The sequence below is a fragment of the Poecilia formosa genome, unplaced genomic scaffold (assembly GCF_000485575.1).
Source record: "Poecilia formosa unplaced genomic scaffold, Poecilia_formosa-5.1.2 Scaffold270, whole genome shotgun sequence".
Classification (NCBI taxonomy): Eukaryota; Metazoa; Chordata; class Actinopteri; order Cyprinodontiformes; family Poeciliidae; genus Poecilia; species Poecilia formosa.
This window is the reverse complement of record NW_006800209.1, coordinates 452,212-467,763: the sequence shown is the minus strand read 5'-3', so window position 1 is coordinate 467,763 and position 15,552 is coordinate 452,212. Positions and strand designations below refer to the sequence as shown.

The window sequence follows — 15,552 nt, the reverse complement described above, 5'->3', positions numbered from 1 at the left end:
AAACATATAGATAATTATTTATTTTCTCCTGATTGCTAAATGAAAAAAAAAACTTCAGTAAAAATATTTATTACAGCAGCCATGCCTTCATGTTTTCACTGGTATTTGATGATTTACGGTGAAGAGCTCCAGGGTTTTGAGGTCGGAAAGCCTCCTGGCCATCACCCTAATTCTCAAGTCAGGCCTCTGGCTGGTCTGCTACAAAATGCTAACATTACTGACAGTCAGAAGAAACATGTCAGGAAATTAAAAGATCACTTTAAACCCATTTTTTCCCCGTTTTAAGCTGTATATCCTGAAGGTGACATGCAGAAGTGATGATGTATTTCTGCTTCATCTGCTGCAGACCTTCTACAGCTGTGTGGTTCCTCTTTCCTTTTAATGGCCTTTCAAACAAATATTCAAATGAATAACCACAAAAACCAAAAACAAACCAACAACAACTGATTTGATTGTTTTAGTTTTACTTTAATAGATCCAGGAGGATTTTAGGTTTGAGAAAAAGGAAAGCAACGGGGAAAGCCTTTCTTCACGTTGTTAATGACAAAAATATTTAAATGAATGAATTTATTTTTAATTAAGGCTGTAATTCTGGCTACGCAGTCCCTTTACAGTACAAAAGATGATCCCTGTTCTTGCACAAACCTGACGTTTAGACTCACAGTTTCTGAAAATGCCTTGTTGTGAGCTGTAAACAACTTAAAATCATTTTATCGTTCTGCACAAACGTACAGTTACACCCGCCGCATTTCCAACACATCGCAACAAACTCCGAGTTCCAAGTCTGAAAACTAACACACGAACCACAAGCATTCATACTAAAAGTTTTGAAACTAAAAACGAAATCTACAACGGTAGAAAACGACAACAACTTTAAAACTCCACATTGTCATATTGGCCTAAAACAGCCGGAGTTTTGAGGAGAGGCCATTTCCATGAGATAGTCTTCTATTCTTGTCTCTATGTCTGCGCACAGGACCTCTACTTGCTCCCTGAAAGGGGGATGCCATGACCACAACATGGCAACCCCTGCCACAGCGAGGAGCAGGAGGAAGAAGAGACAAATCCTCCACCAAGAGCTGCACAGCATCTGAACAGAGAGAGGGGGAAAGCATCACATAAAAACATTAAAATCAGTTTCTGCTCTGAGGGAACAATGACTTCCTGCTTCTCCTGTGAGAAAAAAAAATTGCAAAGAGCTTTGTGAAGAAACACACACACATATACACACACGATGGACTGACCGGTCTCCTGCGGCGGTGGCTGAGCTGCCGGAGCTCGTCTCTGCACTGCGACAGTCGAGCCTGGCTGGACTGACACTCCTGCTCCATGGCGTGCAGCTCCGTCTGCAGCTCCTCACACTGCACACACACACACACACACACACACACACACACACCATATGCAGACTAAATTTAGCCACAGCCCACCAGAACCACATTTACACTTCAGAATTATATCTAAAGGAAGATCTGCTAAATGTGCTTTAACTCTATTAGTAAAATGTTTTACCAAAATGGAACCTGGGAAATTTTTGTTGCTTAAAGATGCGCTGGGTGTACATTTACACTTAAACTTACTTTTTTTCCCCCTGCTATACAGATGGAAAATGATTTCTCTAAAGTGTGGGCAGAGAGTGGCTCCAATACAGAATGTCCACAAGCAGCAGAACAGGAAATCCTGTGGTGATTTTTGTGTTGTTTCTTCTTTTCTGATAAAATTCATGCTCCTGGATAAGCCGCAAAACAACTAGTTTCCCTTGGAACATAAACAAATCACCTGCACTGCTATTCTGGTAGAAAGAAATCACCAAAAGATGGAGCTATAGTTTAGGTCAAGATGTTTAGCTCCATTTGTATGAAATCTTTGTATGAACTCTTTCTGCCTTTCTTTGCCAAATGGCAAAAATGCAAAACCTTCTGATAAAAATCTTGACATATTGCTTAAACTACACTGAATTTGTATTTTATATAGAGATGAAGCTGAAGACAGTAGCTTGGGATGAATTTCTTAAAATGAGAAAGCTGTGTGCAAATGCTGAAGAGCCTCAGCTTGAAATTGTTCACATTTTTTAAGGGGGTAAATAAAAGGTTTTTAATAAAAGGGTCGCTAAAAGGCAAAGTTATCAAAGCAATAAAAACTCGATATCTGAGCACAGAAACCAATTTCCAAAGAAATTTCTTTTTATTTTCCTTCGTCATCACTGAACATTTCTTAACATTGTTGAGCTGCTGAGTCCAATAAAATATAGTTTCACCGCATCTAAGTTTAAGAAACTTGTGTGTTTTTCTGCGCAGTGACCCATCAAATCAACCTGGGAGGGATCAAGACCTTTCATCCAGTTCTAGTTTACCGTAACGATCTGATGATGTTGTGCCATGGACGGAGAATTATTCATCCATGTCGATAAATGTAAAGTAAAATTGACACAAAGTTTTTTTTGTAAAACCCCTGGAATTGTTTTTGCAAAGTGCTTGGCTGTATTATTTCTTGTCTGTTGCTTCGGAAACCACCAGCACATGAACTGTGTGAACTCGTCCAAAGGTTACCTCCTTCTCTTTAAGCTGCAGTTTCTCCTGAGTGAGTCGGAGCTCCTCTTCCACCTGCGAGTCCCTCCTGACGGTCGGTTTTGGTTCCACGTCGCCCGACTCGAGACGCTCCGGGACGAAGAAGCTCTGGCCCTCGTCGCCCCCGTCTTTGGGACAGAGAGGAAGGATTTCTAAGCGTCTGCGGGTTGTCGAAAGTGCTGGGACAATTTCTCCGAGCAAACACGACTGAAGCGTTTTTACCTCGAAGGTTCTGGATCTCGTCTCTTAAAGCCTGGTTGTCCTCCTCCAGGAGGCAGATGTTGTACTGAAGCTCCTGCTTTTCCTGCCTCAGTGATGTCACCTCACCCCTCAGCTCGGCCTCTCTGGCTCTGGACAGCTGCACGGCACACACAGCCAGGATTGTATTTGTATATATTTTTTGCACTCAAATCTCTTAACTCTCCTTGTGCACCATACCTGGACTTCAGTGTGCAGCTGCTGCAGCTGGTCATTGCTGAGGTGATGATTCTCCCTGAGCTGTCCAGAGCTCAGCATCAGCTCTTTGTAAAGGCTCTGCCACCTCAGTGCCTCTGCTTGCGCCGTAACGAGCGCTTCCTGTGCACAAAACGTAACATCCTGAACAAATCCGCTCCAGAGCTGATGGACCAATAAGTCCAGCGAAATGTGAAAGTTGGGGCGGGGGGAAGTAAACTTTGATGTGAATTTCACCTGCAGCGTCTCAGCCTGGCAGAGAGCATCAGCTTTCTCCTGCGTGGCTTTCTGCAGAGCAACCAAGGCCTTCTCCTCATACGTTCCCCTCTGCTTCTCCATCTGCAGCATCAGCTTCTTCACTCCATCTTTAGGAAACTTCTGCAAGAACACAACACTAGATTGTCACACCTCATAAAATATGGAAAAAGAAAAAAAAAAAGAAAATCTGAGCGGTGTAGAACAAGAAAATGAAATTTTTCACAGAAATCATGAAGAGACAACCAGCTCTGACTTTTTGTTTTTGTTTTTGATTTAAAAAAAAAAAAAGCCTGTTTGGTTTCTGCTTCAGTTTCCATCTGCTGCTGCTGCTGCTGCTTACCTGCAGGCAGACTTGCAGCTGCGCCTCCAGAACCTTGATCTTGCTTCTCAGCAGATCCTCACTGCAGCGAGACTGTGTGGGTTAGAGAGGAAACGAGAGACTGTCACGCTTTAAACCAGCAGATGTAAAATTAATGGTTCGTGCAGCAACAGCTGTGACAGCAAGCAAGTTGATTCATGGGCTCATCTAACAGGTGCACACACACACACACACACACACACACACACACACACACACACACACACACACACACACACACACACACATATACATGCACACATAGCGAAATAGGTGTGCCCTTGCACTGAAAGACACAAAAATGATAACATACCTTTGCTAGAGTCTAGTTTAAAATGTCAATACCTTTTAACTTAGCTCACTTAACTTGTTCAACTAATTTTTAAGAAGACGGTTTAGTATTTCCCTCTCATGCAGAGCAACCAGAGGAGCCAGAAGAAAGCTCAGGATCCTCCTGCATTGCACCTATAACGGTAAAAGAGAGCTACACCCTTCCTGTGTAACAGTGACAACTCGCGCTCGTCCTATAGATGAAAAACGGAAGCAGGAAGTTTGAAACCACAAGCTGCACAGGCCTTCCGCAGCCGCCAAACGCTGCTGCTGCTGCTGCTGCTGCTGCTGCTCGGTACGAGACTGACACATTTCAGCGTGAAAGACAAAAAGGACCGAAAACAAAACGGCCGTGTGAGAAAGAATAACCCGATCTGAGGTCCCAGAAACAGAAAAAAGCATCTTACTGTCCACAGCACGTCTGATGAGTTGACGAGGTTTGTGGAAATCTCCGTAAGGACTGCCAGCTTCTTCTTCACCGTCTCCTCTCTCCACAGGGCTTCCTGATTAGAGCGCAAACAGAAATGCACACTGAGCACATTCAAATAACCTGTTGGTCTACATAGATCTGCTTTAAATGAAGAAAGCAAAAATAAACGGCTGAGGATGTGGTTTTGTTTACCTGCAAGTAGTCTGATAATCTCTGAACTTCCTGTTGTGACAGAGAGGAGACATATTTAAAACAATTCAAACTACTTAATGAAAAAACAAACTTTACTTCACACCTGAGAGGAGATTCTAGGTAAAGTCGGCCTTTAACCCCCAAATCATCCCAAATTTTCAAATCATGTGTTAAACAGGCTCCAACTATTCACCGAGGGTGACAGAACATAATCTAACACGACAGATGTAATCAAACGTGCACCAATCATGTTTACATACAAAAAAAACAACAAAAAAAACACGGAAGTACCTGACAAATAAAACTACAAACAGCTAAATATGCCCAAACATCATCAAATTCACACAAACGTAAGGAAAACATGACCAAACGTTCACCAAACATGTAAACAGTCGCGTTTTGAAACTTACTGATTCTTTGACCGTGACGAACCCGGACCTGCGAAGGTAAACATCTCATTACTGAAGACCCAGAATGCTCCTGCGTATAATATGTTATTAAAAGATTATATTTCATGGAAAATGCGAATCGAGCTCACTCTGTTTGCACACTGATCTCTTTTCGTATCTTTTTTTCAGTTTGTGCAGATGATTTCTGGTGAATCGTTGCGGTCTTATTCACTGTGTTGGTGCTTGTGTTCTGAGCTGTAAGAAAGAGGAAAACCAGATATTATTTGGTGGAACAGATCAGACGCAGCCTGCTGGAAAACTGAAGGAAAAAAATGCTCCTGTTTGTTTTACTTTTTCTCCTGTGTTGGCTGGTTTCTGTGGCGGAGGTAGACGTCTGTTTCCTTGCCTGACCTTTCTCCTCTTTCGTTGCTGGTGTTGATTCTGACCACAGCAAAGCCTGAGGGAAAAGAATGGATGAGAGAAGAGCATAAATATGCACATTTAGCCTGAAAGAGCACAAGAGTCTAAAACAACCTGAAGAAGAAACATTTACCCATTTGTTGTTGCTTAGACAATCACTTCCCCTCTCTGGCGTTAGAATCATCTCTTGATGCCCATCTGCAGAGGACAACCTTTGTGTTTTTGTGAGCGGTTTCTCAGATTTGCTCCTTGATCTATAGAGTCTGTACAGATGTGACTCTGAAAGCGAGTACAGGTCCGTGGAACAGATGATGCACTTTGAGCTCTGTGGCTCCGGACTCAGCGATCTCCGGTTCAAGAACTCCCACTGCCTCTTCTGCTTTAGCTGCGTCTTGATCTGTCTCGTGTCGAGCTCTCTGGTGGGACTTCGGCACAAAGTCACGTTGTTGCGTCCTCGCAAATACTCGCGTCTCTCCGCTCGATAATCAACTTTCCTGTCAAACTCTCTCTCTTGGAAGTGTCGTGTTACCCCAAAGTCCAGGTGTTCCATGGCAGCTCCTCGGACTCTCACGCCGCCCCGATGCTACAGGGGAATTACATCATGATACAGGGCATACAGAAAATAAACCTTTAGCAGGTGGAGAGCAGTGAAGTCAAAGTTATAAATTCTAAGCTTTATAATCTGAAGATTTATACGCTTTTTGTTGCTGGCATCGTTTAAAGTGAAAGCCATCATACACCCTAAATAACTTAGACCCATTTTCTCTGTGAAGCATGCATGACGAGCCGAGTTTAGAGGCATCTCTCTCTCTAAAAAAAATGCTACTCAGAAAGCTTCTTTAAAATCTATTTCCACAGTTGTCAACAAGAGACTCCTGCAGGCCCTGCCAAGAGTTGATTACAGCCGTCCAGGTGCAAGATAATTTAAAGAAGAAGAAGAAGAAGAAAGAAAAAAAAACACCGAATGAACATAAAAGCGTGAAGATGAGGCTCACCTTTTAGGCCAGGCCATTCATTGAAGAAACTTCTTCTAGCGAGGCCGAGAAGTCGTCCATTTTCTCCCTCTCCTCTCCGACAGCGCCCGGGTTTTTGTCTGCGTTTCACATGTAGCTGTTTCTGTTGAGCATAATTTTACAGGAAGTGAAGAGAACCACAGCGTCATATGTTCCTCTATCTCAGCAGCCACTCGCACCACGCTGATGCCACACACGGGTGGGCCCCAAGATTACAGACAGACCCAGACAGGCCAGACCCCCCCTACCCCCCCACTCGCTCCAATGCAGGCCAGCCAACTGGGATAAAACACACCATTTGGACAGAGAGCAGTGCTGTGTGAGCAGACATGTTTTTTTTTTATTGCTGAAGCTTTAGTCAAGTGTGGTGAGAACTGGTGATGACATAGTCAACTTATTGCCCCATTTGTGGCAACTACAGGCTGACAATCTGACATTCACAACTTTAACGTTAACTTTAGGACAAAGTTTCATACACAGATTTTCCTCTACAGATGTCTGTATTATGTAGCATTGTATATAATATAAAATGTAGTAATACATGGATACTACTTTAAGATATAGTATGCTAATACATAAAACATCATGATATAAATCTAAAATATTAATATGACATAATAGCATAACAAAAAACCCCAAAACAATTCAACTTACATGCAGGTACTAATACCGGTACAGCTTAGTTTTATTTATGTATTTTTATTCATTATTTTTATTCCTTTTTATTGTATGTGGTGTTAGATCGAAGACTCCCACAGGGATTTCCGACTTTTTATCTCCAGCTCCAGAATCATCATGAACACAATTTTGTTTACTTTTCAGTCATTCAAACTAATGTCACTGCACATTTTGCCATTTTTATCCATGTTTGTCTGGCTTATTATTTCCTTTAAAGTTTAATTTTTTTTTGTTATACTTCTTACCTATTACCTCCAGTTTTTTTTGTATCATATGCGGCACTTTGTCCTGCTTTTGTTGCATGTAAACAGTGTCTGTTTTTTTTTATATTTTGACCCTGTGTAAGTCAAAAAATTATAACAAAGTTAGATTTGTCAACCAAACTCTTGATAAAAAAAAAAACAGAATTAAAGTTGTATGACTGGAGTGTATATTTCTTGTTTTATTGAGCAATGTTAATTTTGCAGTACTGATTTTTGATTTAATCGACTTGTTTATGTCGATTAAATTTACACTGAAGTGAATAAATGCATAAAACAGCCGTAAATTAACAGATCCAGGCCTAGAGTTACAGATAGAAATCAGTGACTGAAAATGTTCAACATGTTTTTTTCTTCTGAAATGAATGTGGATGCTCCTGACAGATAACAAAAATAAATGCAACTTATTAAAACATAAGTAACTAATTATTAATAATTATCTGCAAATCGTGAGATTATGATAAGCTTGTTTTTTTTTTACACTGAAAATAAAACGTTTGTTATAGGGTTTCATCATAATACACATGAATGCGTCCATAATTTATATGTGCTAGTTTTTGGCGTTAAACAAGTCTTACCTGACTTCGTGTTTCTTGTGTATTTATTCTTCTAGAATAATGTTTTGTTTTAAAACTTCGTGTCAATGGCGCCTATTTTGTCTGACGTTCACAGACCTTGCTCCCACCGCTGTGGTTTAATACTGAGTAGATCTCTTTATTTTTGCATCGGAACTTTGAAGCAAATTTGAAAAAATTTCTTCTCTCAAAAAAACAAAAAACAAAAAAAAGTCTTGAAAGTGTGTCTTTGCGAATACCGCCATCTGGTGGTTTCTGAGTTTGGTGCCTTTAGAAAAAATAAACAAGGCTGTCTCTGTAGTCTCGCGTTGTTTCCCGAGTCTCTGTCATCCTTGTGGCTTTGCAGAAGGGCACGGAGAGGCCGAAACCCGGTGAAGTACAAATTGGCACTTCACTCTTCAAACATGTTGTCCAGACTCGTTTTTCTCTCAGGTTTGTGATGAGCAACTTTTGTAATGTCACGTCCGTGAATTGTTATCTGTTTTTGGACACTTTCCAGTTAGAGAAATTACATTTTAAATGACTGTATGTGAAGGGTAAACTGTAGGCCGCGCACTGAATGAGATAGGCCGATGCTAACATGCTAATGTTGAAGATAATATTTGTGTATTTGAAGTTATTGTTGATAATTCATTGAATGCTTTATTGTTTTAATTGCCCTGAAATGTAAATGTAGACAGCATACTTATTTTAAATGTCCACATTAATTTCCTTATGGTGTAATAATCTGAAGCTACATTAGCTAACGGTAACTGCACGTCTGCTAATGTCATGTTATTAACGTCTCTGGTTTAAGCATTCCAGACTTTAAAGCTTATTTCTATTTGTTCACAACCTTTTCATTTGAAATTCATCAGATATTTTTCTTGCACTGTTGTATGTTGTGCAAAAAAACAAAAACAAAAAACAAACAAACAAAAAAACAAAAACAAACTACAAGTGGCTTCCCTTTGTGTGATCATGCCATTTAATGACATTTTACACCGGCATTGTCTTTGTTTGGGTAAAACCACTGTTGGCATTAGTTCTGATGTTGCTCTAAGTCGCCTTGTCCCTCTATTTGCAGCAAACTCTCTGAGAAGCAGCGGCCTCATTGGAGCTGGGTTTGTATCTTTTAATACTTATATTTACCTTTTATGTGTTGCCTCAACAATTATCCTAGAAACAGAGATTTGGATTTGAATGTATATGGTGATTAAAAAAATAGTAGCAATTACAATCAAACAGACTTCATTCTATGAATTTTTCAAAGTAAGTCTGAAGAAATTTCACCCCATGTTTCCTGGGGCGTTTCTGACAAAATCAATTCATTTGATGGTGTGTTACTCTGTATTTTGTGGTCAAGCTGCTCCCACAAATGAGCTTCGGTTTGATCTCAGTATCTGAATCTTGGAGTTCTGTCAACAGCACCTTGTCTTCCAGTTTCTAATTTGTGCTCTCTTGTCTCACTTTTGTTTTATTGGTTATTCTAAAATGGCTTTTTAGTTGCAATTTTGATGTGCAACAACCTAATGCCACAGCTCCACTGTTGGATGCTGAAACTGGTGTTAAGTTGTTGATAATTGTCACCAATTGTTGGCCATGCAAAATAAAATACAGACGCTTTTGGATCTTATAACCTGATGATCTGTTACAAGCAGGTTATACAGTAGCTGCAATAAGTATGAAGCAGGCAATATCTGTTAAAGTTACTGATCCTTTTGTCTCTCTCAGTCTGGTTCAGGCGTCTCGCTCCCTCCAAACATCCTCCCAGAGATTGGCCCCCGTACCTCCTTTACCAGACCACGGAGGCAAAGTCCGCCATGGCCTCATCCCAGAGGAGCTTTTCGAGTTCCTATATCCAAAAACCGGAGTCACAGGTGAGTGGTGTTGCTACGCAATCTGAACTTTTCTAAAGTCACTTCATTGCCTTCTCTTGTAAAAGGATACAGTGAAGAAGAAAAAGTAATTTCTAAACTATTTCACAAAAACTGCAGCTTGGATGTTCTACTAGTTTAACTTGTTAAACGTATTTTCGTCTTTCTCCAGGACCATACATGCTAGGCACTGGGCTTATCGTCTACTTGCTTTCCAAAGAACTCTACGTCATCAACCATGAGACCATATACGCCATCTGCATTGGCACAATCATCGTCTATGGTGTCAAGAAATATGGTGCAACTGTTGCAGCTTTTATTGACAGTATAAATGAGGTGCCTACATATTTGACTTTTTGCAAATAAGTAATTCCATATGTGTTTGTAATACTGATGCAAACTGATGTCAGGTTGTATTTACAATAATGCAATAAGTTACAGTCGAGGGGGTTTGGTGCCGTTGTTGTTTCAGAGAGTTTCTTTTTATGATTTCATTGACTTCCGAATCAGATGTTTCTTTTAAAGCACACTAAAGTATTTTCTGTACAGAGATTATATCGACTGAGAATATACTGGTTGGTGATGGGTTGTATTATTAGCAATGTATTTGGTCCAGTTGTTAAAGACTTTGACCCCAACTGTTCAGTTTTTTTCCCCATAGCAGCTTTGTTTTAGTATGTTCTGTCAGACCTTTAGTTCACAATGGAGGTGCACCAATTTATTGGTGCTGATTTTCTTAATTTTGGGAGATCGGTGATCGGCCGATTTTTATATGTGAAGCCGATTTTCTCCACCGATATTTTCAACCTTTGCAAAGGTCTAAAAATCAACCACTGTGCTTTTCTTTTCTCCCGTGAGAGAAGTTTGACTGGCAAACCGGCCAACCAGGTCATATCTGCACATTTACAGTTAACAATAGTCACCCCATTGTTGCCAGTTCAGCAACTTTCTTGATATATTGAGCAACATTTCAGACAAAAAAAATGGTACCGGCCAAAATCGGAATCGGTAAGCTAGGCTTTTTTAAAAGATCAGTAATCAGAAAACTGCTATCGGTTCACAATGTTCTTAATGTTCTTCTCTGTCAAACTTGAAAATCATTTCTCTGATCTTTCTTCTCTCAGGAAAAAGTGGCCAAGGCCCAGGCGGCGAAGGACTCCCACATATCCTTCCTGACTGAGGCGATTGAGAATGAGAAGAAGGAACAGTGGAGAGTTGAGGGACGGGGGATGCTGTTCGACGCCAAGAGGGTAAACACCTGTGGTTCACGACATTAGCTGTGTTTCCATTGCAAATGTGAGCAAAAGGTTGTCCTTCTTCCACTAAAGTTTGAAAAACACAGTTTCCTAATTGTGGCATTTCCATTAAATAATGTGAATACGTTTGTTTACTCTTTAAAAAAAACATGCCATGCCATCCTCCTCCTAAAAGAAGACCACTTCCTGTCTTCTTTGCTTTTTTTTTTTTCCAGCAGTAGTAACGTCTGGCTGGTGATCACATGACTCGCGTGATTCAGGAAAAATGCTTTCACTGCAGTTTAGTGAAATGTACATATTTTGATATGGCTGAAAAACCACTAGGTGCAAAAAACGTTATTGAAAACGCTTTTGTTTTTTTTCCCCATATTGCTGTTTTCATTCAGCAGATTTATTTTCGTAATTCTAATTTGCCAAGTTTTATGGTTAATGGAAGGGCAGCTACTGTCGCACTCGTATTTTATGGAAATTAATTACAAATTAAATACCCAAATATCGTTAAATAATTAATCCATCAACAAATGTCTCCATGAAACAAAACAAAAAAAAAATCTAAAATAGAAGCAACTTTTTAATAGGGTGTTTATTTTGTCACTCAGTTTTATTTATTCAAGATTTATACATTTCATTGTTTCATGAAGGTGTTTTATTTAAATGAGGAGGCCCAGTTTTCTTTGTGGGGCTCGTCTGCGTGAGATATTAGAGCTTGAACTGATATAACAGGCCAATGAAAGAGGTGGGATAACTTTTTGTCAGGAGAACTCATCTCCGTTTAATCAAATGTTCTTCTTAACTTGCTCAAATCAACCCAGTCGCAGCGATGGCGACCTCAGGAGTTGTGTACGTTTCAAAATAAGAGCACATGAACAGCAGACATCCTCTGCTTACAAGGGAAACGAGGCCTGCAGCGCAGGGGAAACAAATTCTCCCAGGGAGAAAAGCAAATCATCCTGGAGCTCTCCGGTGTCCTTCATATTGGCATCTAAACAAAATGTAAAGTAGCTGAAAAAATAAATGTCACAGAATAAAACACCATTATGAAATAAATGAAATGCATTAAGTAATCCTGAAATAAGTAAAAAAAAAAAAAAGTCTGGACATAACTAAAACCTTGAGACAAAATAAGCTCCCCATTAAAAGTATCTATTTTTTTTTTGGAATAGTTATTATGATCTTATTTCATGGGGACATGTACTATTAATTGATAACGGTGTTTATTTAATTTTGAATAAAATGTTTCTCCATAGTATTTACGATTTAATGAGAGCTGTAGGAATTAAAAGGAGGTTTTACTGACCTCTTCTGGTTACAAATAAAAACTGCAGCAACATTTTTAATGTGCCTGACCAAAGAAATTAATGTGCAGTAGTTTTAGGAGCTCTGAATTTATTTTTTTTTTTTTTTTACTCAAGCATGTGTATGTGTATTAAATGAACAATTTATAAGCTGCATCTAGATGGTGAGGTCACATTTCTGCATCACGGTGACCCAAGTTCTGACCCAACATATTGGCCTTTTGTTGCTCCTCTTCTGCTGCAGAACAACGTGGCCATGCTGTTGGAGACCAACTACAGGGAGAGGCAACACATGGTGACCAACGAGGTAAAGAGGCGCCTGGACTATCAGATTGCCCTTCAGCACCTGAACCGCCGCCTGCAGCAGGAACATATGATCAACTGGGTGGAGAAGAACGTCATCAGCAGCATCACTCCTCAGCAGGTCAGTCCTTCCCTTTTTTTTTTTTTTTTTGTTGATGGAAAAGCCGAAGCTTAATGAGATCTTGGAGCTTTGCTGTTGTGCAGAGAAGCCCCACTTATGGCCGGAAAATTATTTAGAGCAATAAAGATAAGTGCCTCTTTATGGCTGAGCTGTTCTTGTCATTTATTTAAAGTATTGACTTTGTTACAAGATAATGGGATTAAAACATAATCAGCTGTGTTCTTTTTTTTGTTTTTTTTTTTTGTTTTGAGTAAATATTTACATGTTTGTTTTTGAAATGCTACAAATTGTTCATGTTGATTTTATTTGGTTATTTATCAAAAACAGATTTTACACTGATATTTATGTTGCTGCCTCAATAGGAACTCAGAGAGTGATACACAAATGTTTTTCTGATCATTTAAGCAATGATTAATTTGTGTGAGATATTTAAAAATTGCCAGTTTGCCAAGTTTTGCAGAGGTCTGTCTTTAAACAATGGCGAGGGAAAAACACCATCACTGACAGGATGATCAATTAGACGATGTTTCATTGATTTTGAACTTTAGGTGAGAGATTTTTATGGCAAAACATTAAAGTGTCCCACATTTTATTACTCATTTTATTAACTAATTGATAAAAATGTGATTTCACGACAGTAATATGGGTTATCATATTTAAATTATGTTCTTTTAATCTTAAACTTCCTGCATAATAACTTACATTTTTTGTCCAACTCACTGAATTTTTTATTTTATTTTTTGAGTTATTTACCAGGAAGTCAACCCAGGATATTTACAATATTGACCCCAAAGTATTTTATAAAAATACAGAGATATGAAATTTAATATCTGAAGCCAGTGAAAAGATTTTTTCTTTAGTTTTTATAATCTATAGGTTAACCAAATACAAACTTTTCCTCACATAATCTGCATTTAGTCCAGGAAACTTTTGTTCTGAGAATAGACAACCAGCTTCAGCATTTTGTTACAGTTTGTTGAACATGCAGATCATTAAACGGAACAGGGTAAATGTTCTTCTCAAGTGTCCTGAATGTTGTACAAACTGCTGAATAAGAAATCATGAAGTCTGGAAAATAACTTAAAAAAAGTAAGATTTTTAGGAACCTGTTATTTATAAAACCCTGGTATATCTCAAGGTCTGCATGTTAAAGTTTATTACAGGACAATGAGGAAAAGACTGCAGCAGTGTGTTTGTTTGGGAAGGTTGCCTGGGGAAATTGTTTTTTATATTTCGTGTCCTTATCTTTTATTTTCTTCCTTTTCCAGGAGAAGGAGAGCATTGCCAAGTGCATTGCAGATCTCAAAGTGCTGGCTAAGACCACCCAGGCCAAAGCCGCGGCGTAATCCTCCCTGATGAAGCCTAATCGGACCCTCGGCTCAAAAGCTTCTAGACGAGGCGTTATGTTTATTTTACAAAGTGAACTATTTCTCTTCAACAGTTGTCTATGTCAACATTATGGGTGTGTACAGTATTTACACGTCATCAGACGGTAAAATAAATGGTTCTCTTATTCAACCTAAAGTGTGTGCTCGGTTTTTGTTCTGTCCAATATTGTGATCAAACATTTATTTGTTTGCTATATTACCTATTCAGACATAAAGGAACCTTCTGGAGCTGCTTTGTTGCATAAATGCAGAACAATCCTTGAGACCTTAGATAAGTCTGAAGAAGGCTATATAAAGCTGCACCTACCCTTTGGAGTCATAATGAGTCACAGCGTTTCTGTCCTTCAGGTGGCAAATCAGGCCGCCTCTCTCGATCCGTCACTTCTGAAAGAACGTTGCACTTTGACCCTTGAGCTTACAGGCGGAAGTCCAGGACGTTTTCTAGGCGATGGTCTTGAGTATCAGATGTTTTCTGCCATCAGACGTGTCGGAGGGAAGTTAATTTTGACCGGAGCGATGACTCCGGAGCGGAGCTGATACGCGGAGGTGAGTCCTGAACGATCTGCTGGGCTTTATACGAGGAGAGGTTGGACAAATAAGCCTTTACTGGTGACAGCTTTGGTTCCTCTTTTTAAGATTGAAAATGTGCTTGCTTTTACAGAAAGTGGCTTTCTGTTAGTAGTGAAACTTACTTTGTGTCTTGCATAAAATCCAGGAGGTATGTGTTAAATTTGGGGCTGAAATACAGAGCGGAAGTTTAGGTTTTTTGGTCAAACATGATCAGCTAAAAAGCTTTAAATTAACATCTTGAAGCGTAAATCAGAAGTGAACACAACGGCCAAAATCACAAAGCTGATGCACCGCTGTTCTTTCAGCCATGAGGAAAAATCTAGAGAACAGTTTGATTATTATTCAGTTTTTTGTTAATTTTAACCCAGAATTTATCACAGGTTCTGTAACTGATTAACTCAGCATTGCCCTGTTAGTGCCAACAATCTCTGAATCTCATTTTCATGCCTTCTTTTAGGTTACCAAGGACAGTTTTAGATAATAATCAATGCTCGGTTGTAGAAAGCTAACACTTTTGAGTTCTTTGCTGAAGAGGCTCACATTGGCGATTAAAATTCCCTGAAGATCTTTATTGAAACTAAAGCAGCATTATTACATTTGTAAGAAATGTTAATCTGCTCTGGTCAGATCAGAAACGGAAAACAAATGCTGAAGTTAACTGGGTAAGCCAACTATAAAGGCCCTTTTGTTTTAAATCATTGCTTAGTGTGAATTTATAGAAATAGCTTTGAAATAAAACCTTTTGAAACTTAAACAATCGACAAAGATACCCATAGCTCTGTAAAAACGGTAAACTAGTTGCAACAAAGGATAAAATGGCTACGAAGAATCGCCTCAAAC

The 15,552-nt window shown here is 39.3% G+C and overlaps 3 protein-coding genes across 5 annotated transcripts in view; 2 read left to right on the top strand and 1 right to left on the bottom strand.

Moving 5' to 3' along the window:
* Positions 1 to 447: 447 nt before the first annotated feature.
* On the bottom strand, positions 448 to 15,522 carry traf3ip3 (TRAF3 interacting protein 3). 3 transcript variants are annotated; one of them, XM_016681121.1, is made up of 15 exons: positions 14,450 to 15,522; positions 6,393 to 6,513; positions 5,531 to 5,980; positions 5,329 to 5,434; positions 5,127 to 5,232; positions 4,999 to 5,026; positions 4,589 to 4,618; positions 4,374 to 4,469; positions 3,619 to 3,690; positions 3,258 to 3,398; positions 3,006 to 3,143; positions 2,790 to 2,925; positions 2,550 to 2,695; positions 1,245 to 1,361; positions 448 to 1,090 (listed from the first exon to the last, which is right to left on the bottom strand). In XM_016681121.1, exons 3-15 carry the CDS (start codon positions 5,945 to 5,947, stop codon positions 890 to 892), a joined length of 1,734 nt encoding a protein of 577 aa, XP_016536607.1. In that variant the 5' UTR covers positions 5,948 to 5,980; positions 6,393 to 6,513; positions 14,450 to 15,522; the 3' UTR covers positions 448 to 889. The 3 variants fall into 3 exon arrangements, with proteins under 3 accessions (XP_016536607.1, XP_016536606.1, XP_007570976.1); XM_016681120.1 differs by lacking the exon at positions 14,450 to 15,522 and adding an exon at positions 7,927 to 8,025; XM_007570914.2 differs by lacking the exon at positions 14,450 to 15,522 and having other exon boundaries at positions 6,393 to 6,606.
* On the top strand, positions 8,240 to 14,278 carry atp5pb (ATP synthase peripheral stalk-membrane subunit b). The gene is made up of 7 exons (XM_007570907.2): positions 8,240 to 8,355; positions 8,990 to 9,026; positions 9,637 to 9,782; positions 9,952 to 10,115; positions 10,904 to 11,029; positions 12,575 to 12,754; positions 14,023 to 14,278. Exons 1-7 carry the CDS (start codon positions 8,328 to 8,330, stop codon positions 14,098 to 14,100), a joined length of 759 nt encoding a protein of 252 aa, XP_007570969.1. The 5' UTR covers positions 8,240 to 8,327; the 3' UTR covers positions 14,101 to 14,278.
* eps8l3b (EPS8 signaling adaptor L3b) overlaps positions 14,611 to 15,552 on the top strand; it is a 10,544-nt gene continuing 9,602 nt past the window's right edge. Inside the window, exon 1 of the mRNA XM_016681119.1 lies at positions 14,611 to 14,688. The gene's annotated coding sequence lies outside the window, so the exon portion shown is untranslated. The remainder of the gene's footprint in view (positions 14,689 to 15,552) is intronic.

Coding starts and splice junctions, on each gene's coding strand:
- traf3ip3 (XM_016681121.1), bottom strand. CDS start 5,947: ATGGAACACCTGGACTTTGGGGTAACACGACACTTCCAAGAGAGAGAG. Junction 5,233..5,328: donor CAGCCAACACAGGAGAAAAA/GTAAAACAAACA, acceptor TCTTTCTTACAG/CTCAGAACACAAGCACCAAC. Junction 1,362..2,549: donor TGCAGCTTAAAGAGAAGGAG/GTAACCTTTGGA, acceptor GTGTGTGTGCAG/TGTGAGGAGCTGCAGACGGA.
- atp5pb (XM_007570907.2), top strand. CDS start 8,328: ATGTTGTCCAGACTCGTTTTTCTCTCAG. Junction 9,027..9,636: donor AGCGGCCTCATTGGAGCTGG/GTTTGTATCTTT, acceptor TGTCTCTCTCAG/TCTGGTTCAGGCGTCTCGCT. Junction 12,755..14,022: donor GCAGCATCACTCCTCAGCAG/GTCAGTCCTTCC, acceptor TTCCTTTTCCAG/GAGAAGGAGAGCATTGCCAA.